Here is a 20,682-nt window from a genome sequence, read left to right on the forward strand (position 1 = left end):
TTAAGATACAGAATAAATAATAGATAAAACTAAATGGATAAAAAAGAAAGAAGAAAAACAGAAAAATTGAAAATATCAGAAATAATAAATTGTGAAAACTAATTTCCAAAAAAAAACTAAAATTATAATAAATCATCCCGAGGATAAAGGAACTCACCACGATTACAAAGTACTGCATCCCAAACAATATTAATAGTAATTAAAACCGGTTCTTAATATGCTGGTCAGTCAATGTCAAAACAGAAAGTTAATTAATAAAATATTGGTCAAAGGAATAAAAAAAAGCAGACAATCCACAAAAGCCAAAACGATTTATTATTGTGTGTGTATATTATTGTGTATAGCATTGATCAAAAAAGCCTTGTTCGAATAAATGGTTTTTGTCACTTATTAGTGGTGTTTTTAATTACGCGACGTCTTCTGCGTCCGACTTCTATTGCCCTTTATTCTCTACAATTTGTTTATAAAATAGTAGTTAATGTTAGGATTATAAATCATATATAAATATGTATTCCCCCATATATAAATTTGTAGGCCTATTAATTGACAATAGGATTGTATTATTTTGCGTAAGGATTGGGGAAAACATGTAATTAAATGTAAAAAATGATAACGTGAAATAAAGAAAATACCAGTAAATTAATTTATTTAACGATTTGTACATTCTTAAAGAATGACTAATAAAAATTCAGTCTAAAAAAAAAGAACCAATTTCTTTTAGAAAAATCGATGCAATAGATTTATTTTCACTTTATATTTTTCATTTATCTATAAAATATGGTCGTTATATTATTTAAAAAAAAAAAGATCGTACTTTCTATGATAAGGTATTGTATGCAAATAGAGAGCGAAATATTTAATTAATAAAACCTTCACATGTATTTAGGTAATTTCACATATATTCATATAATACTAAAATCGTAAATTAAATAAACACTAAACATTAAACTAGAATAAGTATATCAAATTGTGTGTGTGTTTGGTGTGTTGTTTAGGATTTTAAATATAATTCTAAATTATATAATAACGACGTTCTATGCGCGCTGTATCATGTATATCTGGCCTTATACTTAGGCTTACATACATACAGATATTCTGTTTTATATAAACCTTATATTTTGTTTATATAAATGCCTTGCCATTTTAATATCACCGCTTTTTACGAACCGCTTACGAAATTGCTAGCAATTACAGCGTCTTGTCTCGATTAATACAAAATAATTCGGACTAGTACTTTATTTTGTGTGTGTTGTGTGTGTGTGCTAAATAAAGTACTTTAAAAAATCCCTCTGCAACTAGTAGTTTTACAAGATTCAATAATAACGCCCAGTCTTCTTCGATTCAATGGAAAACATTCTCGAAACGCCGTAGAACATCTCGTATCCAGCGAGATTAAGGTCTAAAGAAATAATGACTTTACTAATACGATCTTTCAATTTTTTCAGAGTTTTAAAATTTTCTCTCTTGGAATGAATTTGTATTTTCGTATTTCCCGTGGGAAAAACGTCTCAGAACTTTTAAGTCGTTTCTCAAAGGGACTATCCGCAATACCACAAATACTGTATTTAATAGGATCATATTTGATTCATCTTCTATTGAGCTTACACCAAAGTGCGCTGGCCGTTAGAAGATGCATCAGCACCCCGATACCGAGAACGAGTACCAGATTATTGACCACATTTACATCGTTGATTTCCATTTCTTTGAGAAACGTGCTTGGTTTCTTGTAGTGACAATAAAATTCGTCGCACAATAAGTCCATTCTATCGTATCCGTATACAGTATATATCAGACTGTGGAAACTAGCACGGAAATATGATACATGGAACATCCAGCGAAATGCGTGCGGCGTATCAAAGTAACGTATGCAGAAGCCGAAGATAGAGAATAGTACTGCGATTATCGGGCCAATGAAGACTGCAATCTGTAAAGAATTACGAAAAGTTCAATGACTTTCTGTATCATGTCTAAAGTTGAATACTTTTTTTAGCACATCCAATCGCACTTCTCAACAAATTCAGATTATAGATATAAATATGCATGTGAGAGAGTAATATCTTTTTTTTGAGTATTTCAACCTTTATATCTTTTTTCCACAAATCCCATCTTGTCATTAACAAGACTTTTGGAATAAGAGTAACTCCTTTTTTACTCCTAAATACTAAAACTTTGATTAGGATCCGAATTGTAAAAATTTAAAAAACGGAAAAGAGATTTTCTAAGTTAATTAATATGCACCAAAATAAATTTATGGAGTTTCAATGTTACTTAGGGCCGATTTCTTCACTTTCGGATAAATTGCAGATATCTCCTGGATTAAGTTATCTAGAGGTAAAGAAACTAGGCATTAAAAAGAAAGCATTCCGAAGAGATTTACCTTAATTGGCGTAGTAACGCCGATAAAGAAACCCCATGCTTGCGCCGTCAGACTGGCAGCTATGCTAACTACCATGAAGAATATTATACGATTCGTTTCTACGGGCTGTGCTGTCAACCAATAGCTCACTATCAGGTATGACGCCGCACATGCCGCTTGAAAGGGTATCTCGACCAGCAATATGCTGATATAATACGGTGCCAGCCGGTACCAACGATTGAAATGCTCCCTCATGAGAATTCGCATCTCCAGTGGAACTGAAACAAAGAGAGGCGTGTAAACGGAAGCTGAATATTCTTTAAATACCAAGATAAATGATATCCGATCAGGAGAAATAAAAATCTAGATAACTACGATGAAACTATGTTTAAGTTGATCGATAATTAACTCATTGAGTAAAATCTGTACTAATTTGTTAATCTGGATAGGATCGTTTTTTGTCGTTTAATAAATGGAAAAAACTAGAGAAGAATAATACAATTAGAAATTTTACTTAAAGTCTTTTTTTAATTCTATATGTATTAAACTGATCACTGATTTAATTAAACAAAGTTCGATTGAAGTCATTTCTAAAAATACACACGTTAATAATTTATATAATGGAAATATATACACAGAAAGAGAAGGTACAATGGAAACGCATTTGCGTATTGTAAACGAGAAAATTTTATACGCAGAAAGAAATAAAATCGTAGATTCACCACGTGAACAAACAAAATATTTAAACGAATTGCTCGTATAGTTGGATTCTCTGTAAATTTTTTCTATAAACAATCAATTATCATTTTTCTATTTAGTTTTATTCATTTTTCTTCTACGTCAAATGTATTGTTCACCGACAGAATTACACAAGATTTAATAAATCATTGTGAGAATTTATTAAAACTACATATTGAGATAACTATTATTTGTTCACAATCATAAATGATCAAATTAGATAATTCGCGATAAATTATTGAGATTGTCAATACACATGTGCATATTAAAATTGTGTAAAGAGATATTATTAATCACTTTCGTTCCGGTTTAAATAAATTTTCCTCGAAGCTATAAAAATGCACCAAAACGAATCAGATGGTCGCTCTATGAAATTTTAATCACAACAACTATGGCAGAGATATTCGCATTTCCTTGACCTACATCTCGGAGTAATGACAGCGCGCTAAGCGTTCACGAATATTACTGCTTGATGCAACAATAGTGGAAATAATTAAGGTCGACTAACTCACAGTATTTCGAAAGATAAATGAAATTAGTGACGATAATTTTGAACAGATGTACAGATTAATGTTTTCAATATTTAAAAACATGAAATTAAATAATGTTTTTACATATATGTAAAATTTCACATATATGTAAAAAGACTTTTTCAACTCAGTATATAAAATTTTGGAAATCAAACCCGAAGTGAAATCTGTTCTGCTTTAAGGCTTTATTAATATCATAAATCATAAAATGATATTGAAGCAATGAAAGAAACAGGTGAAATCTGGCCTTCAATATTATTCGATCTAACATGCACGACGTTGCGAAAGTTATAATACGTAACAAAACGACTAGTTTTCGTTCGATGAAATCAAGTTGTTACACGCTACTTTAGAAAACAAAAATTACAGCAATTGCAGCATATTAGCACCCGCAGTTAAATATTTCCTCTAACAGAATTTTCACGAACGTAACACAATTAATATTATATATTTATCGATATATTTGATTTAATATTAAACATCGTGTTTATTATGTGAAATCTGCCTTGATGATTACAATTGAATAATATTAATTTTATTATGATAATCCTTTGATAACGATTGAAGCATATAATGGATGCGGTTGTAATATAAATATTAAATAAAGTTAAATTATGAGAAATTAAAAATAATTAAGTCAAATAAAGTTGAAAAAGTTAAATGAAAAATATGATCTAGTTATGAATTCAATAGTATGTATGAACATTGTAAACGTATTTACTGAATTTAAAAATCCGCATAAATTAAACACTTTACAAATAGATAATTTGATGTTATTATCGAGTTTAAGTTACATAATGCTTTTGAAAAAAGATTTAAACGCCTTGGAGATGCTAATCGCTTAATGACACATCGCAACATTATAATATCAATATGACTAATAGAATCCGTCATTGCGATGATTAATGTGGCTAATATAGCTAATATATCATGTGTATTGATAAATTACATATTTTTTTTTATCTCCGATACAGATTATTGAATTTATTAGGACCAAAAATTACAATGTATAGAATGAGAAACGCACACAAATTATTATTTTTTTATCGTTATTTTCATTGTAAAGCCACAAAATATTTGTATTTACATTTCTTACATATATACATTAACATATTATTATTATTATTATTATTATCATTATTAGTAATTTTAAGCATCATGGATATATTTTGAAATATATTAATTTATATTTTGTAGCTCTTTATGATAGAATATTTACACTAAAATGATTTAGCATCTCGAAATATATATGTATATAATTTATAGCTACTTACAAGCAAGAGTAACAGCCATTTTTCCGGTATAGACGAGGAGAAGCAACGATCCGTACAGATAAACATAATTTGCTAAAACATTAGCTCGATAGCCACTTCCCATGTATAGGTATCCGAAGATCACACCAATTAGCAGGTGACAAAGCAATCGCGCCATCAATAACGAATAGTCTCTTTTTAAACTTAGCAGTTGCCTTTTATATAGAAGATAGCACTGCGTCAAGAAACCAGCAGGTGGTGGCGGTTCCTTGATTCTGTTTGCTAAAATAATAGATAATATAAATCAGCATTTTTTAAAATGATTATAGTTGCAATTTAATTAATAAATCTTCTTGTATAATTTTGTCAAAGCTCTTTGCTACTTTATTATCTTGCAAAATACAGATGTTTCATAATACCATATGTCTATTAACGAACAGAGAAGGAAAAGAGAAAAAATAGAAAGAAGCTGTTTTGCATATATTTTTCAGTGAAGTATTCATCATTCTTGTAGATAAAAATATCTCGTTTATGTAAGCGAAGCCTAAGAATAATATATATCAATAGAATATTTATAGACTATTAAATAGTTTTCAACTATTAAAATGTGTTAAATATTCACACAATTTTTATAGAAAATCGAGTATTTATTGTATTACATATGTCTCTCTCTCTACATATAAACAGATACTAAAATATTCTCTCATAAAACGGATGAATCTTGCTGATATATATATAACTATGCCGCTGCGTTCTATAGGTAAAAATGAGAGAAATAAATAAATATAGACCTATAATATAAAAATTTTAATAACAAATTACAACAAAAATCAAATATTTTTAATGGGATACATTATGGTGTTATTAACATTTTTTAATGTTGGCCATTTTCCTCGGTTGTTAATTATCAGTGATCTTTCATCTTTTGTATATCTAACAATATCAATTTTGTGGAATAAAGCCTTTACACAAAGAATTCTATGGTCTAAGAAACAACGTTTATAAGAGAAAACGTTTTAAACTTTTCTATTATAATAATAAATATGCTGATAGATGGATATAATTGGATTGTGGTCTTTCAGCGTATTTTTTTTTATCTCTAACAAGATTGATTTCATCGTAGATTATATAACTTTTTGTTATAACTTTTTATAAAGCTTAATCACTTTAGACTACCGAGGCCTTATAAGATATTGTTATCACTTTATGCTTATAACATTTTCTTTGTATTTTTACTCAAGAAACCAGTGCAGTTAAGTGAGCTGACAAATATTTCGTTTACTTAAAATACATGTAGTTAGATTTATGACCGAAGTAAAATTTTGGAAAAAGAAGTGATCTTACTTTCTTCAGGCAAGCTTGTGGTAAGAGCGATCGTTTTCTGATCAGTTGGTAAAGCTTCCGCCGCTGCCACCAATTTATCGAGCGAAATACCATATTCGCCGACCGCTACTTCGAGAACTGAAACAAATTCACAAGAAATCGATTTAAAAGTCATTATTTCCAGAACTATGATTACTCGCTGTTGTGCAGAGCGCGCTTTCGAAGTGAATGTTGATCATTTCAACCATAGACTTATGTCTATGATTTCAACATTCGCTGCGCACATATCGATGTACTTGCAATCAATTTTAATCGAAACACGCCGTTTATGGGACTTTGACACGCGATTGTTCTTACTTTGTACGCGTAATTTTGAGGCTTCGCAAATAAAGCGCAAAGTAGGTCAGATCCATAAGTAATAGGCGAAAAAGAGAAAGAAAGATGAGGAAAGATCTTTTAAAAAATAAATCATATACCCGCTGTGTTTAATTGCGCCGGCAATATTAAACGCTTTCTAGTCTTAAATTGTTCAGACTATTGCCAAATACTACAATAATTTATTCGAGACCATTACCACACTCTTGTAAAGTGAGTTAACTCGCTCTTGCACAATATCGTGCAATTTATGAAGTCTCTTTTAGATACTATACGATTTCGCGAAACGGACCACTGTGGAATGCACCTTTGATCCTTTTATGCTGATTTCGCATTCTGTTAGCTACGTAGTATGATATTCGCGTAATTAATAGGATCAACGAAAGGTAGCACGGGTATTATAGGTGACCCTACACGGTCAATAATATTGTCAATATTAACAAATCTGACAATATTACTGATCGTGTGTGGTTAATATTGATGGATTGACGTAGAATACTGACAGTGTCTGAATTTTGATTTTCAAACATCAGTATTGTTTATATTAGAATTCATGTTACAGTATGCCACACCGTGCAATAGATGATATACGTAAAATTAAAGTGAAATGTATTATCAATGATACTGATCACATGTAAGGTTGTAAAAATACTAAAAATATTGATGCGTCATTACTGTCAGTATTACTGATATTATTTATCATGTAGGGTCACCTTAAGATCGCTTTATTTAATTGTTTCAGTGAAACTACGTACCGAAATCAGCTGGATTGTGATAAGGCGGACAATGGGCGCCAACAGAAGTCAGGTACGGCAACAACGAGCTAACTGAGCCTCTGTATATACAATAACCGTTAGCCACCACGTACAGAGAATCAAACATCTCCAGGATCAAAGCACTCGGTTGATGAATCGTACAGATTACCGTACGCCTTTCTAATCCTGCCAACCGCTTCATAAGAGCGACGCATTGGCTGCACGAGGAAGAATCCAGACCTGAAAAGGTTAATAATTCTCCACAATGTTCTAGAAAGCGGTAACACACATTCTATGGAAAATGCATTTCGTAATTGCCCTGCACGAAATGCATTAGACACGGTATGGATTCGGATACAATCCCCTTGATATCTCATGTTCCTATATCTTTGCGTTTTGCGTTATCTTCATAGGAAGCTTAAACCGACGATGTGTAATATTGTGTTCCTACGATGATGTAATCTCAATGATAGATCTAAGATCTATCATTCAAGTACGGTAATATATTATTAAGTAAGCGCAATTGAGAGACTGGAAATAGAATGAGGTAATCGGAAATACACATCGCGAATCTCGAGACAGGTTATTGCGAGAATTCTGCCGGTTCTCGCATATCATAGCATAATATGATCATAATGTCACAACTTTTTTAAATCATATAATCTGACACGAGTACAATAACGCTCGGTGTAAAATATTAAATCATTATCGTATACAATTATTAACCACATTATGTGAAACGATAATCATTATCTTTGGCTATAGATATAACTTGATAAATAGAGTTTTCTAAATATCGAACAGCCGTATTACAATGTTCATTGTATTTGTAACGATAAGATACAATTTTGAGATCGTCTGCGTCAAATTCATTTTACGTATAAAGCTTTAAAGATATTTCAATTAAACAAATAGCTAATAAACAAGCTAATAAAGATCATAAAATAGACAAAAAAGTCTGGATGAACATAAATCCGCGTAATAATTATCTTTCGCTTTTTATGCTATATCATTTGCTTGCTATTAACGAGCTATACTTATTAAGACATCGTGGTTGTTCTTATATGCTCTATTTATCAGTTATGACTTTGCATGAAATATGCAATTCTAAAACATTCTACATTGTTAGTTAACTATTATACATATATATGTATATACATATATATATATTTCTTGAGCTTATTTACAATGTCATTTAGCAAAAACGTTTACTTACCGAAGTTATCGTACGTTTTATCTTCGAAGTATTTAAGTATTCTCAACGTTGCCTTAATTTAATTTACAGCAATTTTATGTACTGAATTTTTATACTGTTTTTTCATTTCTTAATTTTACTTTTATCTATATACTCATAATCAGACTTTACATAATCATGATTGAAACACTACATCAGTTCTTGCCAATATCATTCAAGAATTAATTAAATTTTCGTACTTTAATTATTTTTTAAATACTAATATTAATATAAAAATGACAAAATTAGTAATGACAATAAGAAGGGCTACGAGCCAAGACAATTTAGTTTAATAAAACAATAGAGAATAAACCATTAACACACAAATGTTCGACATTGATCGAGTCATTACCAATGTTAAATAAAAATTAAAAAGGCCAAAATTTGAGAGTATAGATCTTTTAAGATATTGCATTTGCTATTATTATGAGATCCCAGGTGTTACATTGACGAACATCAGTATAAAGTCGAAAAAAAAAAAAGTTATTAAAATCTAATAATATTATACTATAAGTTTTAATAAAAATTAAACATATTCAAATACAAATACATTAACAAACATATGGTAATTTATATAAGTTAATAACTATTATTAATTTACTAAATTGTGTTTTGGCTCGTAGTCCTTCTTATTGTCATTACTAATTTCATTATTATTGAGTCATAATATTATTTTTTTGTATAAAAAAGACATTTTATATTTTTATTACTTACCAGTCGTTGGTTCATCGAGAAATAATACTGAAGGATTAGTTAAGAGTTCGAAGGCAATATCGAGCCGTTTCTTTTGTCCCCCCGATAATTTTCCGCATAACGTGTCATAGCAATGGCTCAGCCCTAGCATCTCCAAGAGTTCTAAAACCTACATATGTATGCATCGTAAAAAAGGATTACGAAGTGCGACAAGAGATAACCGAAAACGTAAATTGAATGTGTCGTGAAATAAATGAAGAAGAAACACTTAAAGAATTGATGAGAAACAGTTAGATCTTTCTCAAGTTCTCTTTCAAAACTTAACACAAGTTCTTTGTTTCTTTTAAAGAGAGGTCAAAGCAAGGAAAAATTTACGACGCAGCAATTAAAATTGGTGGTTAATTGTCACTAACCTGAGAATGCTTATAGGCAGAACTGATTGTGTAACCAAGTTTTAAATGAGCGGCTAAAGTCATGGCTTCTCCCACGGTGATGTATGTTCTGATAATGGAGTCTTGCTGTATGTAACACGACGTCCTTTTCCATCGTTCACTATGTGGTACTCGAACCTTACCGTTGACCAGAACTTCACCGCTTACACCGGATACACTACGCATTACCACATTGTATTTCAATATATTTATGAAAAGTTACTATAATTTACACACAGTTACCATAAAAAATTGTTAATACTAGTGAACTAACGAAAACGAGATGTTGTGATATGAAAGAATGCGAGATTTCCATAAATATTCACGCGGCTGATTTGCCTTAAAAAGTACGATGTAACGTTCAAGTCTCACATTATTATCTATTTACTAATTTTAGTAAACAGATTATTCACGTAATTTCTTTATTTCAATGTAACTATCCTACACTTATAATATAATATTGCGTATCATGCAACAGTTAATGTGAATGAAAGCAGAAAGTAAATGTCAGTTTCACATGAATAATATGATAGTACGATATGTATGCATCAATTTGAAAATCGAATAGATTACATGGAATAGAAAATATTGTTACTAGACACTTAAGTGCGAAACTTTTTTAAATTTTTTTATAATATTGAAATAAGCAATTAGGCAACAATTAAACAGCAATTACCATGAGTAAAACGATCTCTTTTTCCATCTAACAAAATTAAAGATATTTAACATCATTTTCGTATGCATATGTAGAGTATTTAAAACGAACTTCAAAATTTACTCGGGAGGATAACGTTTTCAAAAAATTTTTCATACAAAAGTTGTAGGGTTTAAAAATCATTTACTGATCTTTATATTAGTTTGACCTTTAGACAGTACATTTTGGTTAATACTAATTAATGCCAACGGTACTGTAACCTACAAGTCTCATAACTCGAAAAGTATATTTAATGAAATATAATGTAATATACATATATAGATCTCCCAAGTAAATCCGGAGTCCTAAGCTTTTTTGGACATCCTGTATATAGATTCATCTACTTGAATTAATGTTTGACTCAAAATGTTAATTAATATTGTAACATTTAAAGATATTCTATGTGTGTAATCTCCATATACTCTTACAATTAGATTGATGTAATTATGATGTTAAACTCGAAAATTGTTAATTGATATTAAATCAAAAGTCACAAAAAATGTTTAACCATAATTGATATTTTTTTTAAATAGAGACAAATATCTCAAGAATAAACAGATTAAAACACATTTTTTTCTGACATTAAAATGAGATTATAAAAAAAGCAGACGCATATCGTGAAAGTACATATTTTTTCATGATACATATTCTGATAAAATTAAATCATCTTTTTACTTCTTAATATCTTTACTTAATTATATCTTTTCTATACACTTTTCTAGAATCACAAGATTGAGATAATAAACATTCTGCAGTATCATAATGTAAGAATACATGTGTAAATAATATTATATATATTTTAAGTATTGTATAAAAACAAATTAGAGGGAATAAAAGGCAATAAGAGTCGGGCGCAGAAGACATCGCGCACTTAAAAACACCACTAATAAGTGACGAAAACCATTTATTCGAATAACGCCTTTTTGATCAGTCGATGCTATACACACACAGTAATAAGTCGTTTTGACTTTTGTGGATTGTCTGCTTTCTTTCATTCTATATCTTTGACCAAAATTTAATGCGCGTGTGTGTTTATTAGAGATCTTTCTTTTTTACAGATGTTTTTTAATTGAGCGACGTCTTCTGTGTCCGACTCCTATTGCCGTTTAAATTTTCCAATTTGTTTTTGAATTATAAGGAGTCTTAATTGGTTTTATTATTATAAGGTTTAAGTATTATAATAAGTGATACCTGTAAAAAAGCGCACGCGCGTGTAGAACGTGTCTAATTTGACAAAACAAAAATTTGTTGTTCTTTGATTAAAATATACATGCTAATGTACCGGTCCCTGGTATATTTCGCGTCTGGAAAAAAAGCTGGAAAAAATAAAAAAAATACACACATTTCTTTATTCATTTTACCTAAATATGGCGACTAACTTTGAAGGTAAAAATGGACAAAGAAATGTGTAATTTTTTGGACACGGAATACACCAGATATACTAGCATATGTATATATTTTAATCTTGGAAAGGGAATTTTTATTCTGTAAAATTACTACGAAGAAATTAAACAGGAACGAACGAAAACGTTAAAAAAACATTAACTTTATCGATAATATAAGTTGCTTCAGTATCATCTTAATGTTATTCATGCATAATACTCTTTTAGATAATTATGGAAATAAACAACGATATAAGAAAAAAACATGATTGCCTATATGTATAAACACGAATTTCTTCTGTATATATGTTGTATAATATATGTATACATAATATACACATACATATTATATATATATATACAAGTAATATACTTTACAATATACAATAAATATAGACAATGATTTATATAATAAGTAGATACAGCAATTAAATATGAATTATCACCATATAATTATCAGTAATTACCTAACGGGAGATTATCTTATCATCCGATTAAGACTCATTTTCTGAGATCTTTTGCGACTTATAATTCTACAAATAACAAAGCAGTTCTCAATTTGCAAAATAATATTAAAATTAGTTTTGTTGAAGCAAATAGCATTAGCTGATTTATTTTTATTTTTAAGAATGCTCAAGAATGCTTGAATGATATACAGATATTATTCATCGGAAATGTTTATTATAATTGCACATAAAAAATTATCACGTTAAAATATCTGTAGCATAATAAATATTCAAAAATTATCGAACATTTTTGTACCAAAATTAAATAAAAATTTTAAAAGCCAGCAAGTATAAAATAATAAAATAATTTATAATAATATGCCATACCGCAAATCAATTGTAACTTAAAGAATCTCCATGTATCGATATGTAAAAGAATTCCGAGACAACTGTAGAAAATAAATCAAATTTTAAAAAGTTTATAACGTAGGAAATATTCACATGCTAGATAGCATATTTTTGAATAAGAGCCCCAACACACACTTTTGCATAACGCATAAAGCATGTGCATAAGGAATTTCATTGGCCCATTTTCTTATGCATGAGTCAATGGACCAATCAAATTCTTTATGTATACGGTTTATGCGTTATGCAAAAGTCTGTGCTCCCCGCTTAATTGTTTACCAGATGTACATAATACGAAATATACATTATTCATTTTGAAGCAATATTCATGCACATAATAATGATCTTAGCGAGATTTGATCTAATTCATTTGTTAAAAGCGATTAGAACGTATTTTCAAGCAAAAAAATTTCCTTATGAATTAATTTAAAAATAATGCTTGTATCAAATGGTTATATTGGAATTGTAAAAAAAAATAGCGACTATGTATTCGTCGCACACGTGTTTTCTAGCACGTGAGCGTAATTATTAAGTACATAGTTTAGCTTGAGTGCTTAATGTTTCACACAGTAAGTAATGTAAATCATTGTGCTGCTCTTACACGCATACGATTATTTACGGCAATTATATTACGATATAATAGCAAAAAAAACTATAATTTCTGAAAAAGAGTTATATTTCCATGATGAGCTATATGAATCAGCAAACATCGTTTTCAAGTCGCGAATAGTTTGGAGTTAATGAAATACGGTTGAATTTTTTTCGCATTTAGTTTAATGTTGCATATAATCGACGTTGTTTGTCTTCGTTCTCAAACCTCAGATAGTTCACAGCAAATCGAGTTTAAGTTTCTCGCATTAGTTAGTTTGATATTGAATGCAATCGATGATGTGTGTTCTGTTTTTCGTTTTAATATTCGTTCGATGTCGCAATGGATCAAAAATAGGAAATTCATAGATTGATTATTGGATACAGCATTCTTCAAAACTTCGTTTTTTTTTTTAAATTTTGTAATCAAAATTTATATTTGTCGGATCCTATTTACAAGTACAAATATCACGAGTCAAGGCAGTACTCGTGTCAAAGGTCAAGTGTCTATACATGTATGCGTATCCCTGCGTAATGAGACGTTTTAACCCTTGACCCACTCGTGAGAGACGCACAAATAAAAATAAAAGTGTAGGATTGAATCATTCAGTAAGTATGTTAAGGAATAATAAGAAGAATATGTGTATTGATAAATAATACACGCAAGTGTAAAAAAGACAGAGTAAATTTCCAAACTTACAGACGATCTGTGGATATGATGTTAAAGCATATATTTAAGAAGAAATCCTCAAGGTTTCACGATACTTACGTGAAACCAGCAAGAGCATTCAGCAACGTCGACTTCCCGGCTCCGGACGGTCCCATAATAGCCACTAATTCGCCGGACTTAAATTCGCCGCTTACTCCGTGCAGAATTTCCTTCTCGTCTGCAACAATTTAGATCGCCATTATATGATTGCGTCAGTGCGTTCAGTGCATGATGATTCATTGTTAACGTGCCTCAGATGCGATATGACGATATTCCTTAACTTTATAGCTCGATTCGTATGAGAGGTAGTGTGCGAAAGATAAAGAACAACATGAATACGGAATATTGTAACGTTTAACATTCTTGGATGATATCAATTGCAACATTTATTTGGACTAAGGCTTGTCGTTTTATGTAAAACATCACTTTATTTACGCTTCAAGGTTACTTTTGGAGTCATTGACTTTAGATCACGTGCATCTTATTAATTACGCTAAAGTAAGAGATATGAAAACTACGTAGAAAAGAAAATATTCTGTAAAAAGATATAGAATCTGAAATATTGCATTGGAATTAGCCAATAAGAAAAATTCAATTTTATTCTTTTCTACATATATATAATGGTAATTATAACAGATCTATGTGTATGTGTATACATGACCTTCTCCGAGGAAATCCAGTTTTGTTAATTTATGAGTTTATTATACATGAAGGTATGAGAATTAGACAAGTAAAGATTAAGAATATATCTAGTTATTTCCGCGAGTTTAGATATACACGATTATCTGTGCAACACATTGCTCTAATTGCAAAAGAAAAACGTTAAAAAAATAATAACACGTGTTATACAAACATTAATATTCATTTTTAGAATTTTTTTATTAAGCAACTAATATAATGAAATAAGGGCAATGAGCTAATTTTCGTTAAAATCTTTAAATCAATCTAATTTATTGCGAAGAATATCACATAATTATGGCGTTTCGTCCCAACTTCCACTACTGGACTCATTAGTAAGGCATTGTAGTGGAAGCCTACCTTAGACGCCTGTTTTAGTTATTAAATCGAAATTCTATATATACAGATATACGCGTATCAAAGCACTTGCGAGAATCTTAGCGAATATCTATAGACCTCTGATGGCGGGTCGACGTAGTAATATTCTTCGCAATATATTATTCAAAGTAATATATGTATTCCTCACATTTATTTTTTATTAAGATTTTTGTAAAAATATATATATATAAAGTGTATCTTTTGTGTGTATACTAAAATGTCTAATTGAATTAGCTCACACCAAATTTATTTATGTTCATTAATTTATTATTATTATTCATTTATTTAATTTTGCTTTATTCTCAATCTTAACTTTCCTTCGAACAGAAGATGAAAGTTACGTTCCAAAATTTACTGCCAGTACTGAAAATACATAGTACACGTGACATAAACTATTATAGATTTTCAGTACTGGCAGTAAATTTTAGAACACAGTCTTCGGCGATTGAATAATTTCGGTTATTCCAGATTAGATTTATCTCTTCATTTGCGAAAATACGGAGGTGATAGACCAAGATAGTGAATAGGATTCTAGAACGATACGATTACTTTTTGTCAACTTTGCATGTGCTCATTCAAACAAACCTTGAACCGCTTTAGTGATAAGTCGATAACAGAATGACTGCATTGAAGATAATCGCATAGTAGTCGATGAGCAGACTATTGCGCGATATACAAAACGCATGTGTAACGAATACACGCAAATGTTGCAGCAATGACCTAGTGCCGTTTTTTTTTATGTCAACGAGAGAACGAGAGAGAGAAAGAGAAAGATGGATGGATGATAATGACTTATATTTCTCCTTAATCATATTTTACATAACACGCTGCACAATGTCCGATCGCTGAAGGCAATAAACATGAGATAATTATTGTATGTAGCTATGACGCGAAGACCGAAGCTGTGAACACACGTGCTTGGATCAAAGAAATGTGGAAGCAAAAGTAAATAAGAGAGATCTTCCGCCAAAGAAGGAATAACCGGTTTTCACGAAATATCTCTAAAAGAACGTTAATTGTGCTTTATAACAAGTGACAATACATATAATAGCCTTATCCGATCTTTCACTGTACGAGCAAAACAAGTCAATTTGATAACAAAAGTAATTCCATGTACTTGAAAACAAAATGGAAAATTATCAAATTCAACCTTGCTCCAAAGTTTCTGGTCACGTTAAGACACGCTCTCTAAATCTGAATCAGTGAATAGTCGTTGATTACCCAATAGGCATACCTATACTTGGCATTGGATAATCAATGAAGTTCAAGTAAAAAAGAAAGAAAGTTTGTACATTATATAATTAAAATACTGATATTTGCTTGTTAATTTCAATCGTTTAATACCATTCTATAGAAGCATAACGTTATTTAATATTAAGTGATATTTTAGGCATATTCCTAGAATATTAAATGTAACATTTTAAGAATATTTTACTAAAATTATATAATTTTTGAATATTAATGAAATAATATTTTTGAAATATTAATGAGAATGCTTATATGTCTTGATAATATTTATGAATATTAAAAATAACGTTATATTGATGTTATTATAATATTGTATAAACATTTAAAAAAGTATTACAACAACATTTACTCTAATTTATAAAACTGTTACACCGATTCAGTTTAAGTATACGTTTAAAGACTGAAAATTATAAAAGTAGACGTATAACGTTCATAGAACATTCTCATAATGTTAAAAAATATGATATAGTATCCTCCAAATATTATAACTTATGTTAATTTTTTAATTATAATGGTCTAGGAATATTCTGCACTTACAAGACACATTTATTAAATTTATGCACTAAGCCAAGCTAAGTTTAAGATCTCATATTTCATTCACTGATTATCAGTGGCATTATACGAACATCTTACTAAGCACAACATATCCTACGATTAGCATGACTAATCTTTTATTTTCATTAAAAAACATTCGCTTCGTATCTTGAGTTATTCACTTACAAATCATGTGATGAATGTCACGGCATACATCAATAACTCATTGTCAGCCGAGGCTTTCCCTCGTTCTACTATGATGGAATTCCTTGAATGTATTTTGAGACAAATCTGTATTCACGTTCACTCGAGTTTACGCATACCTATTCGCTATATAAATAAACTAGCGTAATAAATTATACGCATGTCAATAATTTTCTTTCGCGGGGGATTGACAATTAAGTCACCGTTTAAAAAAAAACATCAAGGAAGCACAATTATGAATATATAATATTAATAATAATCTATAAAAATTATTTATAAATAATAATGATTTATAAATAATAAATAAATATAACTATAATATAAATTCCGACATAAATGAATTTTTTTCTTACTTTATAAGAGATAGTTTACTTATATTTTTTTAAACGTTACAAAATGATTACGATGTTTCATAGAATCGGTCACGCAATTTCAACGGAGACACGTATTGTTCTACGTGATACCGTCCGTGACGCACAACTTCCTTTCTTGGGACATGAATAATACAATCAATTTTTACAGCGGATGCGCTATCGACATACTTTCAAAGTTTTTACACAGAATAGTGTAATTGGCTCATACAGATAGATAAAATATTGATTATTATTCAAATCAAATTGCAATGATCGCATCGTTTTTCAACGTAAAGCAAAATAATTTGTTATTATTATTATGCATATTTAAAAATATTGCGTAATAACTTTTGGTTTTTATCCGTTATAAAAAAATCCGTCCAGACAATGATCGTATACAATATAAGCATAATGTGTGTGTATTAGAGAAATTTTTTTCTTTCACTTCCTTTACAACGTATACATTCAGACAAAATTTATTACAGCAAAAGAATTCGGCCGCTTCACATTACTTTATTTTGCAACTCGTTTTGTTTACGAATTTAAAAAGAACATTTACTATAATAAACGTGACTCATAAATAATAAGATATAATGCGTCTTAGATAGAGCGCTGTCAGTGTTGTCACGCTTTACGTTCCATTATACAATATAAAGGAGAAATATGCAGCAAGATAATACTTTCTTTCTCTAAAATAAATGCTACTATTAGTGTTAAATTATAGCAAAAAATATTTTACTAGACACTGATATAATTAATTATACTTATACGGATTCCCAGAATAACAGAACACAAAAAAAATTGTATATATAATACAAAACTCACAAATTCAAATTGTTATTAATGTTCTTTTATGAACAACTCGCCATTACCGGAATTGATGAATATTATGGAGACATAGAAATGAGATACGATCGCTGCTCCGTCGCCGAATCGACATTTTAATCCAATAAAATAAGCATTGTGACAACAGGGAAAATAATAATCTCGTCATATTTCTATAATATTAATAGCCACACCTTTTTCATAGTGTAGTGAATGCTACTGACCTAGTTTTTAATGTGCATTGAGTCTTTATTCTTTACGCTCTCTCTCTCTCTCTCTCTCTCTCTCTCTCTCTCTCTCTCTCTCTCTCTCTCTCTCTTTCTTTTTCTCATTCTCCGCTTCTTTCTTAACATATTTAATTTAATAATAAAAAATGTTTCGCTTTCTAGCTGCTAAGAACCATAACTTTTATTTCATTAAATCCATTAAATTACTTTTCTAATATTGTATTATAATATATATAATATTTTTTTTTATTAATGCCCTATATTACAGTATTTCGAAATAGTCTCAAGATAATATTTTATTATAAATCATAATTCTACGCCGCGTGAATTTTTATACGTTGTATTTTCAAAACGTCGTGATACTTTCTCCATTTAAAACTTTCTTCACTTATCGTGCTATGCGATACAAATACTTTCTCTTAAAGCACGTCACTAATCCCGCAATATACGATTATTAAAGCAATTAAAATAATCATTACATTATTATTTTAAACATCCAATATGTCTTTTTGTGTGACATGCACATCGACACATATTTGTGTGGATAATATTATATTTTAAACCAATTAAAACCTTTAATACATACTCATGTTTCCACTTGGACCATAATTTTTGTGACTTATTCAAAGCTAAAGTCTCTCATTAACGTTGAACAATTTACCAGCACTATTTAGTAATTACAATCTACTTTCACTCACATATGTGACTATATCATTTAAGAATTTAAAAAGCATTCTAATATAACAATGTCTCGTTAAATGATTATTTTGCAAGACATATAGAAATTTATATTATAATAATATTAATGCATTTATATTTATATAAATTCGTGTAATATATACAATAAGCATGGGAGAAATATGATTAAAAAAATAACAATAATACTATATATATAACATTATATATTTTGGAAAATAGGAATATATATAATATTTTGAATCATTTTTCTCTCTCTTCGTAGTAAAATTATTTTAAAAATATAAAATTTCGTAAATTGTGTGTACTTACAAATATTTTTATACCGATTATATAAAAAATGTAATTGCAAAAGAATTGTTCAATATTAAAAGCGAAAAATATATGTAAGCTTTAACTTTATGACGTTATGATAACCCAAGGATTACACGATAATACAAAAAAAAATATATTTAAAAAAAGATGTTAAAGAATATTAGAAGTTAAACAATATTGTAATTTTATTTCATACAGTTTAAAGAAAGTATACCGGGAACTTTCTCTCGATGCAATTATTTTATTATCATATATTAATACATAAACTGGATATCCGGTAATAGACATCTAAGAAAGAATCAAAATTTAGTTAAAATTAAAAATTATTTGACAAAATGAAATTTTTAATTTTAATCACGGTAAATCATTTACATTTATACATCTCTCGCGTTTCTTTTTTTTTTATTAAGGAAAGATTTTCTCGATTTTCAACAAGAAATGTCGCCACGTGTAAAGTTCATGTCACAGTAAATAATATTAATAACAAAGCCTGACTATAAATACAAAAAACTCAAACAGCCGTAAGATATAAGCAGTAAGCAAATCAACAGATAAGGATTTGCTGCAGCTTACGTTATTGTCTTGCAATCTATAGTATGATTAGAGCTGATTGATTTCGTTTTACTGCATATATGCTTATAAGTTTTTTATGAACCACAGCTCTTATAACATCATTACAGTTGTGTATAATCCACATATGTATGCATTACTGTTATTACTATTATTATTATTATTATTAAAACTTTTATTTTCTTGCTTTTTTACTGATGTATATTATATTATTTATATAAAACAAATAATATACTATTATTTATACTTACTGATTGAGAAGTTGCGTACGCTCCATTCTTTAACGCGATAGCGTATATCGTGGAATGTCAGATCAAGTTCGGGCCTCTTCGGGAAGGAGTACTTCTCCTGTTGTAGAAAATAATTGTTGTTGTCTATGACAGCGGAGCCTCGCATGTCGTCCTGGCTGCTTTGGTCGAACTGGCAGCAGCTCAAAGAAGACCGCGACGGCGAACAGGGTGTCGGAGTGGTCATGGCAAATTCAGATAAGACGATGATTCGGAACACGAGCTCGCTCGCACAATACACACAATAAAGAATAAAGAAAAAATGTCAGAATATCTCAGATACCATTCAGTCGCGTTTGAGCGCGCACGTTCACTGCACTTTCTTTCAATTTTCTCGTTTACCGACCACAGACGTAATTTGTCACATTCGCTTTCGTCGTTCACGATGACTCCCGCTCTCACATGCCTTATTAAGTTCAACCTGAAACGGTAAATTAGGGATATGTTTGTCAGAA

At 29.7% G+C, this 20,682-nt stretch overlaps 1 protein-coding gene across 1 annotated transcript; it reads right to left on the reverse strand.

Moving 5' to 3' along the window:
* Nucleotides 1-974: 974 nt before the first annotated feature.
* LOC108771675 (ATP-binding cassette sub-family G member 1) lies at nt 975-20,471 on the reverse strand. The gene is made up of 9 exons (XM_018537022.1): nt 20,192-20,471; nt 13,973-14,090; nt 9,671-9,866; nt 9,279-9,426; nt 7,331-7,570; nt 6,222-6,338; nt 4,899-5,159; nt 2,378-2,634; nt 975-1,924 (listed from the first exon to the last, which is right to left on the reverse strand). The coding sequence occupies exons 1-9, from the start codon at nt 20,412-20,414 to the stop codon at nt 1,586-1,588; spliced, it is 1,899 nt and encodes a 632-aa protein (XP_018392524.1). The 5' UTR covers nt 20,415-20,471; the 3' UTR covers nt 975-1,585.
* Nucleotides 20,472-20,682: the final 211 nt, after the last annotated feature.

This window comes from Cyphomyrmex costatus, unplaced genomic scaffold (genome assembly GCF_001594065.2).
Source record: "Cyphomyrmex costatus isolate MS0001 unplaced genomic scaffold, Ccosl1.0 scaffold164, whole genome shotgun sequence".
NCBI classification, from domain to species: domain Eukaryota; kingdom Metazoa; phylum Arthropoda; class Insecta; order Hymenoptera; family Formicidae; genus Cyphomyrmex; species Cyphomyrmex costatus.

Bases quoted from the DNA above. Each gene is read 5' to 3' on its own strand.
- LOC108771675 (XM_018537022.1), bottom strand. From the start codon at position 20,414: ATGACCACTCCGACACCCTGTTCGCCGTCGCGGTCTTCTTTGAGCTGC. The intron at 14,091-20,191 runs GTAAGTATAAAT...AAATTGTTGCAG, and splicing joins CGTACGCAACTTCTCAATCA to ACGAGAAGGAAATTCTGCAC. The intron at 6,339-7,330 runs GTACGTAGTTTC...AATTTGTTTCAG, and splicing joins TCACAATCCAGCTGATTTCG to TTCTCGAAGTAGCGGTCGGC.